The 13,696-nt window shown below is 46.9% G+C and overlaps 1 protein-coding gene across 1 annotated transcript; it reads right to left on the bottom strand.

Annotated features, from left to right (window-relative positions):
• Positions 1–1,805: 1,805 nt before the first annotated feature.
• On the bottom strand, positions 1,806–7,037 carry FABP1 (fatty acid binding protein 1). Its single transcript, XM_008980364.3, has 4 exons — positions 6,926–7,037; positions 4,992–5,164; positions 3,290–3,382; positions 1,806–1,929 (listed from the first exon to the last, which is right to left on the bottom strand). The coding sequence occupies exons 1-4, from the start codon at positions 6,990–6,992 to the stop codon at positions 1,879–1,881; spliced, it is 384 nt and encodes a 127-aa protein (XP_008978612.1). The 5' UTR covers positions 6,993–7,037; the 3' UTR covers positions 1,806–1,878.
• Between the last annotated feature and the right edge of the window lie 6,659 nt (positions 7,038–13,696).

The raw sequence follows: 13,696 nt of genomic DNA, 5'->3' as shown, positions 1-13,696 counted from the left end.
TCCAGGTAAAATGGCAGAAAGAGGGAAAGTGTACTTTCAGCTGAGCAATTTGGGAAGACATCTCGAAGCAGGTGATGCTTGAATTGTGAGGAAAATGGGAGGTTGTTTAGTTTGATTAGGATGTATATTACAGGCTGAAAGAGGCTGGACAGGCTGTGTTGCAGGGGTCGGCATCCTACGGTTCACAGGCCAAAGCTGGCTGCCATCTGTTTCCATAAAAGGTACAAACTAATAATGGTTTCCACATGTTTAAATGGTGGAAAAAAATTAAAAGAAGAGTAATAGTTTATGACATACAAATGATACGAAATTCCCGTTTCAGTGCTGGTAGAGTTTTGTTGGAACACGGTCACACCATTTGACTGTGGCTGCTTTTGCAGTGCAATGGCAGAATTAAGTACTTGTGACAGAGACCAAATGGCCCGCAGAGCTGAGAAAATTTATTCTCTAGATCTTTACAGAAGTTTGCTGGCCCATGATATAGGGACCTGGATGCCAGGTTTAGGAGTGTGACTCATACATGCTGCACAGTGAGGCAGGAAGCATTATGATTGGTGGCTTGTTTAAGGAAGATGATGCTGCTGTGGGCTGGAGATTTGCAGGTGAGCGTGGGGGCAGGGAGGTGCTACAGGTTGTCTGGTAAACAATCCAAATAACAAATAATAGTTTCAACTCTAGAGTGGAAAGAGAAGAGGGGGAATATGAACAATTCAGTCGTTCATCAAGGCTTACTGCAGTCTGCATACAGTTCTGGGTGCTGAAATGTCTTATGAAAGTAGAAATGGTAGCTCTGAGGGGTATGAATACTGTATTAGTTTGCTAGGACCGCCATTGTACCACCAACTGGGAGGCTTAAACAACAGAAACAATTCTGGAGGCCATTAACCAAAGATCAAGGTGACAGCAGGACCATGCCCCCTCTGAAGGAGTTAGGGAAGGATCTGGTCCAGGTCCCTCTCTCAGCTCCAAACAGTTCCTTGATTTGTGGCAGCATAGCTCTAGTCTTCATGTGGACACTCCCCATGCACGTCTCTGTGTCCAAATGTCCCCCTTTTATAAGGACGCCAGACATAGTGGATTAGGGCCCACCTGACTCCAGTATGACATTGTAACTAATTATATTTGCAATTACCTTATTTCCAAATGAGGTCACATTCTGAGATACTGGGGGCTAGGACTTCAACACATAAATTTTGGGTGAATGCTATTCAACCCCTAACAAGTACCTAACAGTTTGGCATAAAGTAGTGTTGAGGGGACTCCTCTGCTTCCTCTACCCTCTGCCCCTGCCCATAGCATGGAGAGAACCTCCACTGAGCCTCCTGTGTCCCCTTCTGGCACCTCTCACTAAGCCCCTTGCTCAGCCTCCTATAGGAGGAAAAGTTTATTTGGCGAGTCAGTGCCGACCTTTCTGCATCTGTCTGCCGGTGGGCTGGCACTGTGGCTGTGCTTGTGGCCAAGCCTTTTTGCCATAGCTCTCCTTTTCTGCCCAGTCTTCCTGCTCCCTGTCCCCACAGAGAGACAGCCTCCAGGCCAGCCCACTGCACATCCTCTGGCTCCAGCTCCTCGCCTGTGTGTCTGACTGGGAAAGGGCATTCCAGGACCTTCCTGCAAATCTAGCCACACCTGGCTGTCCTGGCAGGGACACATGAGTGGGCAGCGTGGGTTTTGTGTTTAGGGAATTACTCTTTGGACCTGACCTGGGAGTGTGGATCAGGTGGATTATCAACATTTATGAAAATATGGTTAGGAGAATGTGGTGACCAATAGCACCATTAATGAAAAGCCATAGAAAAGAAAAGACATTTTTTCAAAAAAACAAAGTTCACTTTATTATGTTAATTTTACACACTAAAATAATATGAAATGCAGACTTGTTTAAATTCTCTTGCTGATTCTCTTGAAGACAATGTCGCCCAATGTCAAGGTCTGAAAGCCAGAAAAGAAATTATGAAATGTTCATCTGATGTTGTATTGTTAAGAAAAATTAAGCTTAAAAAATAGCACCAGATATGTTGGCATATGAAACAATTCAAAAATTCGTCTGGTTTTCTGTAGGGCAGGAGGAAGGGTTGGCAATTTTTTCCAAAATCCTATGCCAAGTCTTTGTCACTTCTCCTCACCTGGAAAGTCCTCATGCCTTTTACTGAATTCTTTTCTACATCAACAGCTGTTATAGCAAGACCATCCAAACCAGCCCAATCCAATTTCTCAGTTTCATGAAGTACCTAGTATACACTGAATACATGTTGAACACCAAGGATATATGTACATGGACACAATGAGGCACACAGCCTGGAAGGCAGTGGGTAGTACATAATTGTCCTCCTAGAGCTGTGAAGCTTATAAAAACAGTGGATGCATCAGGTTTGTTTTTTAAGGATGTTCCCTCTGCCCCTGCCAATTCTCCTCAATAATTCTTCTGGAATGACTTACCATGTCATCAGGGTGAAAAGGAGCCCCTTAGCTTCAGCAGCAATGCAATGGTTGCTGCTCGATGGGTTCAAGCCCTGGGTCTATCATTTATTAGCTGATGACTTGGACAGGTCAACCTGTTTATTGAGTCCCTCATCCAGCCTCCCACAAGGAGACAGGAGGATTAGGTGAGATGGAGCCTATCAAAGGGCATTGGCCAGACTCACTACTGGACAGCTCATCTCCTGCTCCCCTGCTCTCCTGAGAATGTGATGGCGGTGAGCTGGAGACTACAGATTAGATGGGTGATGCTTACACTTTATCTAGTTTAAGAATTTTTCTGTTTGAACAGAATGATGACAGCTCCCTGAGGCAGGGTTCTGTTGTTTGTGACTCCCTAAAGCATATATTGGGGGCAAAGAAGAATCAGGGAGACATACCTGCAGGAGAAACACTGCACTGTTCATCCCCAAATAGGGGATAGGCTGTGGTGAGCAGCCAGGCACGAAGGCTGACTGAATAACTGGACTGTGCCAGGCCTGTAAGCTGCCATAATATCTCCGTGAATGGGATTCTTTTTATAAATGCTAAATGGGCAAAGGCATTTGTGAAGCACCCTGGGCATGCAGGGCAGGTGGAAGCCTCTGTGGCTGGTTGGTTAGTGCTGAGCAGAAGGGATTAGTGACAATGTGTGTAAACTCCCTGGGACATTATGGATCTGCAGTAAGTTATAGCAGATACTGACTGCAGGAAAGAAGTTTGAGGGCTGGAGGGTGGAGAGGTGGGATTAGGGTTTGTGAACTGCTCCCCGTCCTTCACCTTTCCTCTCCCCTCAAGCACTGGTAGCCACATGCTCAGAGCACCACCAACTTACACTGGTGATTATGTCGCCGTTGAGTTCGGTCACAGACTTGATGTTTTTGAAAGTTGTCACCAGTTTATTGCCACCTTCCATCTGAACCACTGCCTGCAGGAAACAGAGAGGCAGCCTGTGATAAAGAGGTGGTGGGGGGCAAGAGCCTTGCTAATGAAGTTGGTTCTTCTGCACAGGTCTCAGCTCATATCAACCAAAATGCTCTGGTTCCTATGCTCCCAAGCTTCCAGTTCTCTGGCTTTAAAGAGAAGTGAGGTGCATTTAAGAACTAAATAAAATGTCAGGACTTCTTTTGTCTTATGGCATGTAATCTAGAAATGAGCATGGAACACCTAAGTGGCCCCAAATACAAATGCTAAAATCAAATTGAGTGAAATCTCAATTCTCCCAAGCTAATGGAGGGAGCTAGTGGCAAAATTCAAAATATTGACCAGTAGAGAATACATATTTTCCTTTGGTATGTATTCTTCTTCTTTTCTTTTTTTTTTTGAATTGAGGTGGGGGTCTTGTTATGTTTCCCAGGCTGGTCTTAACCTCCTAGGCTCAAGCAGTCCTCCCACTTCGGCCTCCCAGAGTGCTGGGATTGTAGGCGTGAGCCACCATACCCAACCAGGTATGTATTATTCTTTCCGGAATGTTAATCTCTCCTATTGTGGCCTCCTTCCAAGCCCTTATACATTCCGGAAGAGATGACATAGGTATACATCAGGGAGCATAAGACTCTGGACAATGTTAAACATTTTGCCTCCAAAAAGAAAATTTGGAAAAGGCCCATGGTTAAATCCCTTGACCATGAGCACATCAAGACAATTTTCCTCCTAGAATCATCCTGACCTGTAATGTTCTAATTGGAGAGGCAGAAATAAAGAGTGACCAGAAGAGAGAAAAAGATGAACATGCCCAGCCCAATGCACAGAGCTGTCTGCGGGGCGGCGGGTGGGGGGAGTAGGGGGAGAAGAGGGGTGCAAGGGCATGGGGTGTTTCAGAGGGAGGAGGAGACAGTCACTCCCATTGCCAGGATCCCCCTGCCACCATCTGCCAATCACTCACACAGCCCACACCCAGCTCTCACTGCACACCTTGAGTTGTGCCCAGCAGAAGTGATGCTGCCCTGCCCACTGCCTTCAGTCTAAGGGGGTGGACTGTTCTTATTTTGCTGATGTGGTGGCTGAAGCCAGGGACTTTGTGACCACCCCTGAAGGCTGGGTCTGAGCACCTGCCTGGGGCCCTGGTATTCTGGTGTTGCCAGCACCTCCTTCAAGAAGTCTCTCCCCATTGCCACCAGCTCTAGGTTCAGTGAAGGCCAGTTGACTTTGGGTTCAGTTAAGGGTTTTTCACAAACTCCCACTTGCCCCACTCCTGGGCCCTGCTTAAAGGACTCTTAGTGCTAGGAGCACTGGGCCTGGGAGAACCTGAGACTTAGAATCCTGCTCTATGCCTGGCTCCCCGATATCCTCCATATGGGAGAACTCAGACTTTCGGGACTGGAATACCCCACAGACAGTTCCTGGGAAGAGGAGAGCAGCTTCCCTATGAGATTCTTTCTTAAGAACTATCTTTTTCTCTCTGCCTCTCCCACGTAGGAGGTGGGTTCAGAGATGGGGTATCTGTGGGTGGAATTGTGAGGTTTGAGCCTTGAGGAAGGAGGCCCCAGGGCCAGGTTCCAGGGAAAGTTCTGACAGCAGAAGGGATGCTCTCCTACCTTGACCTTCTCCCCTGTCATTGTCTCCAGCTCACATTCCTCTCCCAGGGTGAACTCGTTGTTGATCACTTTGGACCCAGCGGTGATGGTGAGCTTGAAGTGCTTCCCGTTCTGCACGATTTCCGTCACCCCCTTGATATCCTTCCCCTTCTGGATGAGCTCGTCCGGCAGACCTGGTGGAAACCATCTGAGGTTTAGGGATGGGCAGAGGTGGGAGTTTCATGACGGTGGTAGATAGAGGAGAGAAACGTTATGGCATGGAGGGGCAGAGAAGAGCACCGTTTTCCCCAAGGGGCCACAGAAACTCACTGGGGGCTTGTGAGCAGCATGGGCTGTGGCCTCAGGAAGGAAGTGACAGTGGCCTAGTCTGGCCTGTTGCTATCTTGCCAGTCAGTTTATAAAAAGGACACTCTTATGATGATGAGCATTTTTTCATATGTTTGTTGGCTGCATAAATGTCTTCTTTTGAGAAGTGTGGATGCAGCAAACCACCATGGCATGTGTATACCTATGTAATAATCTTGCACGATCTGCACATGTACCCAGAACTTAAAGTATTAAAAAAAAAAAAAAAAGGACACTCTTCTGGCCTGAAGAACTGTTCGTCTTGTAAGTACCCTGGTTCTCACTCACTCTCCTTCCTCATTCCCTCCTCCTTTGATGACTTTGCTCTTGGAGGATGAGCATTTCATTGCTCATACCCAGGGTGACCAAAGAGTTGATCTTCCAAGCTAGGTCCCTCCTGAGAGTGACAGGGGAGCTGTGGATGATTGTGGCAGGCCAACACACACAAAGCAGTGCTGTGCCAGGAAAGCCTGTGTCCACCTCTGCAGTCAAGACTCTGGAGGAAGATGTACCAGCAATCCCTTGCCCTGGGATAGGGCTTTACAAATTTCAGAATTTGTCTACACTGTTATATAAATTGAGGTTCACAAAAATTGCATGGGTGGACAGTGAACATGGAGGGTCCTGTTGCAGGAGTGAGAGATTTGACACAGAGGTGGCATGACTTGCCGGCAGAAGATCCAAGCTCTCCGGCAACACTGAAGGTCCTCCTCTCCCTGCCCCTGCTGTCTTTGGCACTCCTCTCATTCTTGGCACCCTCCTTGCCATACAGAGGGACTCCTTTGCCTGTAGGGGTCCCTCTGCCTGGAGCCCCCTGGGGCACACCTGCTCATCTTCCAAGGCTCAGCCTGAGCCTTCTCTTTACCTTCACTGAGCCACCCCCCATGCCCTCCATGAGTCACACTCTCCTGTACATGACCCTGGGAGGCACAGGGGTTAAAGCAAGGTCTCTGAGAACCAGTGCCTGCTTCCATTCCTAACTTAAACACTTCCTACTTGCATGACCTTGGTTGCGATTACTACATGTTTCTAGGCTTCCGTTGCCTCAACTGTAAGGTGGGAAAACAATGGTACCCAACTTAGTGTTTTGGTGAGGAATAAATGAGGTATTGCATATCCCATGGTCAGCATGGTCACCTGGCACAGTCAGCGCTACGTATACCTTAGGGAATGCCTTATTACCTTCATTGCTTCTCTTCTCTCTCTAAACCTTGGAAATGTGGCTCATGATCATCTGTCTCTCTGATATCTATCCAGCACAGTGGTCAGTGTGTGGTTGGCCTTGAATCACTGTTTGTTTGAAGAATGAATAACTGCAGGAATAGGATCATGCAATGAAGTGCCAACGACATGGACATCAATCCGGACCACACCCTAGTTCAGTGCTCTCTCCACTTCCCTATGGGGTGGCCTTGTGCAGTGAGGACTCACTGCAAATAACTCCAGAAGTCAATAAAATGCCCCTAGTTTCAGTATATAGCCTGAATCTCTCCTCCCATCTCAACATCCAGACCCTGAGTAGCCACTGCTGGTGGGGCCAGACCCTCATTGCTGTGACCCACAGCTTTGCCGTTCAGTTCAGCACTCACCGATTGCCTTCATGAAGGGTTCAAAGTTTTCCTGGCTTTGCAGTTGGTACTTGCCGGTGAAGTTCATGGTGGCGATGGAGTGCCGTCTCCACGACTGATCTGCAGCTCTGCCGAACAGACTGTCCACTGTGGGCTGTTTTATAGGGGTCTCTCTTCCCTTCGAATAGCGGCCAGAGGTCAGTGGCTGTCAATTCCTTTATGACCAGGTTCAAACATTAACTCCTGAGAGCAATGGTCAATGATAAAGAACAGGATGGGCACAGCAGAGGTTTGTTGTAATTCAGCAAACATTAATGAATATCAGTCAAGCATGAAGCCCTATGGCCCTGCAGCCTTTCAGTGACTCTCCACTTCCCATGAAATGTGTGGGAATATGCATGCATATGTGTGTACGCACATGTGTGTGTATATGTATGCATGCATACACACATATGTGTTCATATGTGTTCGTACATTTGCGCTTATAGATATGCATTATGTACATAAAGATGTATGAATATGCATATATGTAATGCATATGTGTATACACATTATGTATATATGTGTTTATATATGTCTATACACATATACACACACGTGTGTGTGTGCATGTGTACACACAGAAAAAAATCAAAGATTCCCTTTGAACTCAAAACCTCACTTTATTTACATAAACTTATGATGTCTTCTCATCCCAATTATTATACAAACTTAATTTTTAGAGTTGTCATCAGCTGCTAGTGCTATTTTGCATTCTGGAAATTCCTCCTGGATTACTCTAGGCTCCTCCGCAGTCCTGTTTGAGGTGTTAAAGCAGTCCGTGCTAAACGGCAGGTGTAAAACATTGGAACTAGCTGTGGGGAACTGAGACGCATTTTATTAGGCAAAGACAAGGCAGGAGAAAGTGGTACTTGCTGACTTGCTCCAGTCCTGCTGAGAAGACAGGGCAAGGGATCTAGGGTTATGTGTAGGGAACTAGTCTTGTGGAGCCCCCTGACCAGCACTGGACTTGGGGAGACAGGCCAGCAGGGCCTCTAGTGGCCTTGGGATATGCTACTTTGTTGTGAAACACAGAGAGACGTGGTGCCCAATGGGTTCACATGCCCCACTTCCTGCCTCTGGGGCAGCTCTTGACAAGCACGCCCCCATCCCCAGATTCTCTCCCTTCTTTGTCTGAACTTTGGTTTCAACCTTTTCACCTGCAGCCTCCAGCCTTTGTCCTCTGGGCCTCCGCTACTCTGTGTTAGACAGATCGTCCTGAAGCATAGGCTGAGTCAGGCCACTGCTCCAGGCATGAGCCTTGGTGGTTACCATCACTCCAGAGGCCACAGGTCCTGGATGGCCTGGTGTCACATGTCGGGTCACGACGGCCACCCCCAACAACACTCCCATTTCCCTATCATGAGTTCTAATTTTTGGCTTGGAAAATAACTCCCACTGCCTACACTTCTAGCAGGGCTACCAGTCCTCAAAAGGCAGCACTAGTCTGCCTTTCCATTCTTCTTTCCTTCCTTCTCCCCAGGCCACAGTTCCAGCCACAGGGCCTAGTGGACACATCAGGGGCATCCATGCCGCTCTCTCTGCCCTCCGTGGTCTACAGCATTTGGACATGTTGACCCAGCAAATCACTTCAGAAGTTCTCTTCTCCACCCACAGTCCCAATGCCAGGGTCCTTCTACCACATCCACAGGTGGTAAGGTGCACCCTGCCACAGGGAGGTCCCCGCCTTTTCAGCAATGTGGGCAGAGAGCACTCACTAATGGAATGTCCCGCCATGCAGATTGTCCTGCCATGCACCAGCAGACCTTTCCCTCCAGCACAGAGGGGTGCTCTGGCCCTCCCTGCTTGGCCCTCCTCTGACAGTGTCTAGGACACAAGGTGTCTCCCAGGCCACGAATTGGGGATATCTCTGCAGGAAGTGAAGTGGGCTTGCATGATGAGAACTTATGGCTTTTTATAATTACCATGACTGCCTGAGTAGCAGGCAAGAAGGGGCAAGATGGCTCAAAGAAGGCTGGGCACACCCACAGTCCCTCTCTCATCTTGCTCTGAGCTTCGATTTTGCATCTTTTAACATGTCTCATTGTACTGAAGGGGCCCATATTAGACTCTGGTCTCCAGGTGGGATGCTGATTTTTCATTTTCGTATATGTAAAGAAGTAAAAAATCCATTATCTTAAAAACTGGCATGAGAATTCCTCACGTGTGTGTGTGTGTGTGTGTGTGTGTGTGTGTGTGTGTGTGTGTGTCTAAATGACTGGATGAACTGCCTGGGAGACAGAGTGTGTGAGACCCCAGAGCTCAGACCCGTGTGTGAGAAGCAAACTAGTGAAGAGAAGAGCAGCTCCCTCTGCAGGAGACCAGGAGAGGCCGGGTGTGTCTTTGTCTCCCTTCCCCAGACTGCAGAGAGAAGTGAGAGGAATGTGGCAGGCAGACAGGAGAGGGGCCACCGAGACGGCATGGGGTGATGGGTCACTGAGGTACCCCCAGTGACCACAAAGAAAGAAAAGCTACAGGGATGGCATTGACTTTGAAGCTGCTCGTTTGCTATAGTGAATCCCCATCTTTCTTTAATTCCCACCTCAACTATTTTAAAAGCTTCAGTAAAATGTAGTGCCTGGATCAATATGTGAGCCAGTGGAAAATGATCAGGGCTGAACTTTATTTCTGGCTTACGTGATGGGGCTGAGGTGGCACACGCAGAAGCAGTACTGGGAAGCAGAGTGTCCAGGGGCTGCATTTCCCACAGGGTTCCCCAGGTCCCTGGAAATCCTAGGGAGGGTTTTGGAGGAATTCAAGCTCATTTTATTTAGATCCTAGGTGGCATCTGGGTTATATGTGACACCTAAAGCCTGGGCCAGTAGCTGGCATATATCTGTTTAATGACCATGAGAAGTTTCAGCCTAGGGCTGAATTCAGATCTATACCTGAGACCCTATTCACCACCTACCTAAAGCACTCTTCCAGCATTTGTCTAGGAAGGAATACATAAATGCTTGCTTAGCTGAGAAGTTTAGGAGCTTTGCAGCCTAAAATCAATGAAATAATCACTGAGGAAAATGACCGTGATAGAGTCACTACCATGCCCAACTCCATCCCACCCACCAGTTGCTTAGTGTGGGAGAAACTGCTGGAAGTGCCCATGTTCTCTCATGCCCCCAGCTGCCTGCCTGACATCCTACTCACATAAAGGGATATCTGGCTTATAAATTTCACACCCAGGCCTTCTCCCCTTGATTGCAAACATCAAGTATCATGCTCCATACTGCTGCTTTCTGGGGTCTATGGAGGGGAGCTGGAAAGAGTGTCACTCAAGTTTCTCGGTAGAGCAAGTCAGCACCATCCCCTGAGGCCTCAGGAGAAGTATAAAATAGGTGCAACTTTCCTGGTGTCTGAGGAAGAGCAGGACCCATGAGCTGTCTCCTTGGGGACCCCTCTGCCTGGCCTGCACTTCCTGCCTACCCTGTTCAGACTCAGAACAGCATTGGGAATGCAACTGACCCAGAGGCTGGTCAAGGGCCTGGCACAGCCAGTGAAGCCTTGACTGTTTCCCTGGCAGATGGGCAGCCTGACAAGTAAATCGAGCTGACCCACACCGGGCCAGGACTCCCTCTTTCACCCAGATCTGAGATATGGCCTCTCTTAGGCAGCCTCCGATAATTTCCTTTTGTCTTTTTTTTTTTTTTTTTTTTTTTTTGGTGAATCTTGATGGCACAAAGATTAGTAGCCATTTCAAAATTTAGTACTCATGAGTTTTCCATAAAATTAGGAGAGGGTAATGACATCTTCCACCCACTAGCTGAGCAAACACAAGAAGAGATAAGCTTAATTGCAATGACAAAGTTCAAGTGGTTTTCAAGAAAAAAAAGTCTCCCTTTCTGTGGGCACAGCTTAGGAGTGTTTAAAGACTCTGGCCCTACTCACTCCACACCAGACATCTCCTCTTCTCACACCCCTACTCAGATGGGCAGCATGTAGGTGTGGGAAGGGAGGGGAGTCACCTCTTGGTGGCCAGGATATGACAGGCATTCATTATAGAACAAGCACCTTGGACCTCAGTGCCTGCTGTGTCAGTCTGCCCATCTCCTGGGTGTTTTGAACATAGGAGGTGGCCCAAGGAGCCCATACTTCTGCTACAGGCAGGGCTGTGGAGTGAAATGACTTGGGTTTGGGCTCAGCTCTTCTTTATACCTGATGTGGAGCCTTGCTGAGCCTCTACTTGCTTATCTGTTAAATGGTCATAACATGCTTTTGCCTTGTGGAATAATCATGTAAACTATTCATAACTATAATGAGATTCTATCTCATACCAGTCAGAAAGGCTACTATTAAAAGTCAAAAAATAACAAATGCTGGCAAGGTTGCAGAGAAAACGAATACTTACAGACCACTAGTGAGAGTATGAATTAATTCAGCCATTGTGGAAAGCAGTGTGGGGATTCCTCAAAGAACTTAAATCAGAACTACCATTTGACCCAGCCATCCAACTACTAGGTGTATACCCAGAAGAACATAAATTGTTCTACCAAAAGGATGCATGCGTGAATATGCTCACTGCAACACTAGTCACAATAGCAAAGACACAGAATCAACCTAATGCCTACCAACAGTAGACTGCATAAAGAAAGCATGGTATGCATAGATGATGGAATACTATGCAGCCATAAAAAAGAATGAGATCGTGTCCTTTGCAGCAACATGGATGGAGCTGGAGGCTATTATTCTAAGCAAATGAACAGAGGAACAGAAAATTAAATAGTGTGTGTTTTCACTTATAAGTGGGAGCTAAACATTGAGAACACATGGATACTAGGAGAGGAACAACAGACACTGGGGTGTAATTGAGGGTGGAGGGTGAGGGGAGGGAGAGGGTCAGAAAAAATACCTATTTGGTCCTATGGTTACTACTTGGGTGATGAAATTATCTGTACACCAAACCCCTGTTACACGCATTTTACGTATACAATAAACCTGCACATGTACCCCTGAATCTAAAATAAAAGTTAAATAAATTTAAAAAACTTTAAATGGTTATTGTAAAAATAAAAAAATTTAAAAAAGAATTGTGTAAACTGTCAACTCTTTCAGAAATGCAACACTCATATCATAGGGGATTGGAGCATTTTGCATTTGCATCTGTCAGATATCCCAGAGGTATGACCAGTGAGGACCAATTTTTCAATCTCCTGGCTTGGGGACGAGCTTCCTTCCCATCTCCCTGGGCCAGTGGGTAGCACCTCCATTCCCTGGTTTCCTGATGGTGCAGCTGTGTCTTGTGCAGTGCCGGGGCCTCATCTCCTGCTCCAGATGGCAACAAAACCCAAGCGCCTAGCCATCTGAGTCCTTTTCAATTCTGGCAACCACCTCAGGTGTCCCAGACTCAGCTCACTGCTTACTGCTCTGACTTTTAGCTCCTTCTGTGTTCCTGGCATCTGGGGTTTTCCTTTTTTCTTGTGACTTCAGCTGAAAAATTATTATGCTTCAACTTGGACACTCAAGAATTCGCTGTAGGAAGAATTTGTGTCAGCTTCACATCAGCTATGTCATTGGTCGTGGAAGTCCTGTGTTTTTACCATCTGCTTTTTTCCATCTTTTTGGTAGAATTTCAGGTTGTACATACTTCGACAAAAAACTATTTAAGGATATATATAAAAGACTTATTTTATATATACCAATTTTGTCTTTTCACTCATGGTAAGTTCCTTAAAGAATTCCCCTGTAACAACTGTACAATATTTAGAATGATACCTGCTCTATAATGAATCATTCAATATCCTTAGCATTTTTGGAGGCTTACCTGCTAGAAAAACCCATGGGGAGGAGCAAAAATAAAAATATGCTAAACAAAAATTGTGGGTAGTGGCTTGTACTATCAAAGGAATCTTACCACACAGAGAAGTGTGTTGAATGAACAATCTTTTCCTTTACATGATAACTTCTTAGGAATGTCCTTGTTGTATGTATGACATGAGACTTTCCCATAATGTACCTTAGGAAGCCCACTAAGCTCTCCTTTGCATGGTAGAGGGGGAGAGCCCATGGATGGTGTGGTAGACAGTGGCGATCGTGTGTTGGCTGATGTAATCAAGACAGAACCCAAAACTTACCTGCAAGTCTGGTTCATTAGGTTCCTATTTTGGCTGTAAAAGCTAATACTGTTTATTTGCCCCATGTCCCTTGCCCCCGACGGTCGAATGTTTGCCCGGCTGGTGGTTTAATGTCAGCCTCACACTTTAAAGAGAAATATCTCCCAAGCAATCCTGGACCCACTTATCACCCCCACCCTGCAACCTTTCTCCTCTCTGCTTTACAGAAATGGGTAATCAACCCTTCAGAGCCACGGTGGCACTGCCCTGGACTCCTTCAAAACTCAGAGCCTTCGTTCCTCTCCAGGAAGCCCTCCTGAGGTCTCTGCCTTCTCTGCACCGCTAGAGCAACATCACCGAAGCAATTTCTTTTTTCTTTTCCTTTTTTTTTTTTTTTTTTGAGACGGAGTTTCACTCTTGTTACCCAGGCTGGAGTGCAATGGTGCGATCTCGGCTCACCGCAACTTCCACCTCCGGGGATCAGGCAATTCTCCTGCCTCAGCCTCCCGAGTAGCTGGGATTACAGGCACGCGCCACCATGCCCAGCTAAGTTTTTGTATTTTTAGTAGAGACGGGGTTTCACCATGTTGACCGGGATGGTCTCGATCTCTTCACCTCGTGATCCACCGCCTTGGCCTCCCAAAGGCAATTTCTATTCTACTCTAATATAGTAATCACGATAACAGCTTTCATTGTGCTTTCTCTG

This window comes from Callithrix jacchus, chromosome 14 (genome assembly GCF_049354715.1).
Source record: "Callithrix jacchus isolate 240 chromosome 14, calJac240_pri, whole genome shotgun sequence".
NCBI classification, from domain to species: domain Eukaryota; kingdom Metazoa; phylum Chordata; class Mammalia; order Primates; family Cebidae; genus Callithrix; species Callithrix jacchus.
The sequence above is the reverse complement of the archived record's forward strand: the minus strand, read 5'-3'. Positions and strand labels throughout refer to the sequence as shown.

Coding starts and splice junctions, on each gene's coding strand:
- FABP1 (XM_008980364.3), bottom strand. CDS start 6,992: ATGAACTTCACCGGCAAGTACCAACTGCAAAGCCAGGAAAACTTTGAA. Junction 5,165..6,925: donor ACCCTTCATGAAGGCAATCG/GTGAGTGCTGAA, acceptor GGTTTCCACCAG/GTCTGCCGGACGAGCTCATC. Junction 3,383..4,991: donor TGACAGGGGAGAAGGTCAAG/GTAGGAGAGCAT, acceptor TGTTTCCTGCAG/GCAGTGGTTCAGATGGAAGG.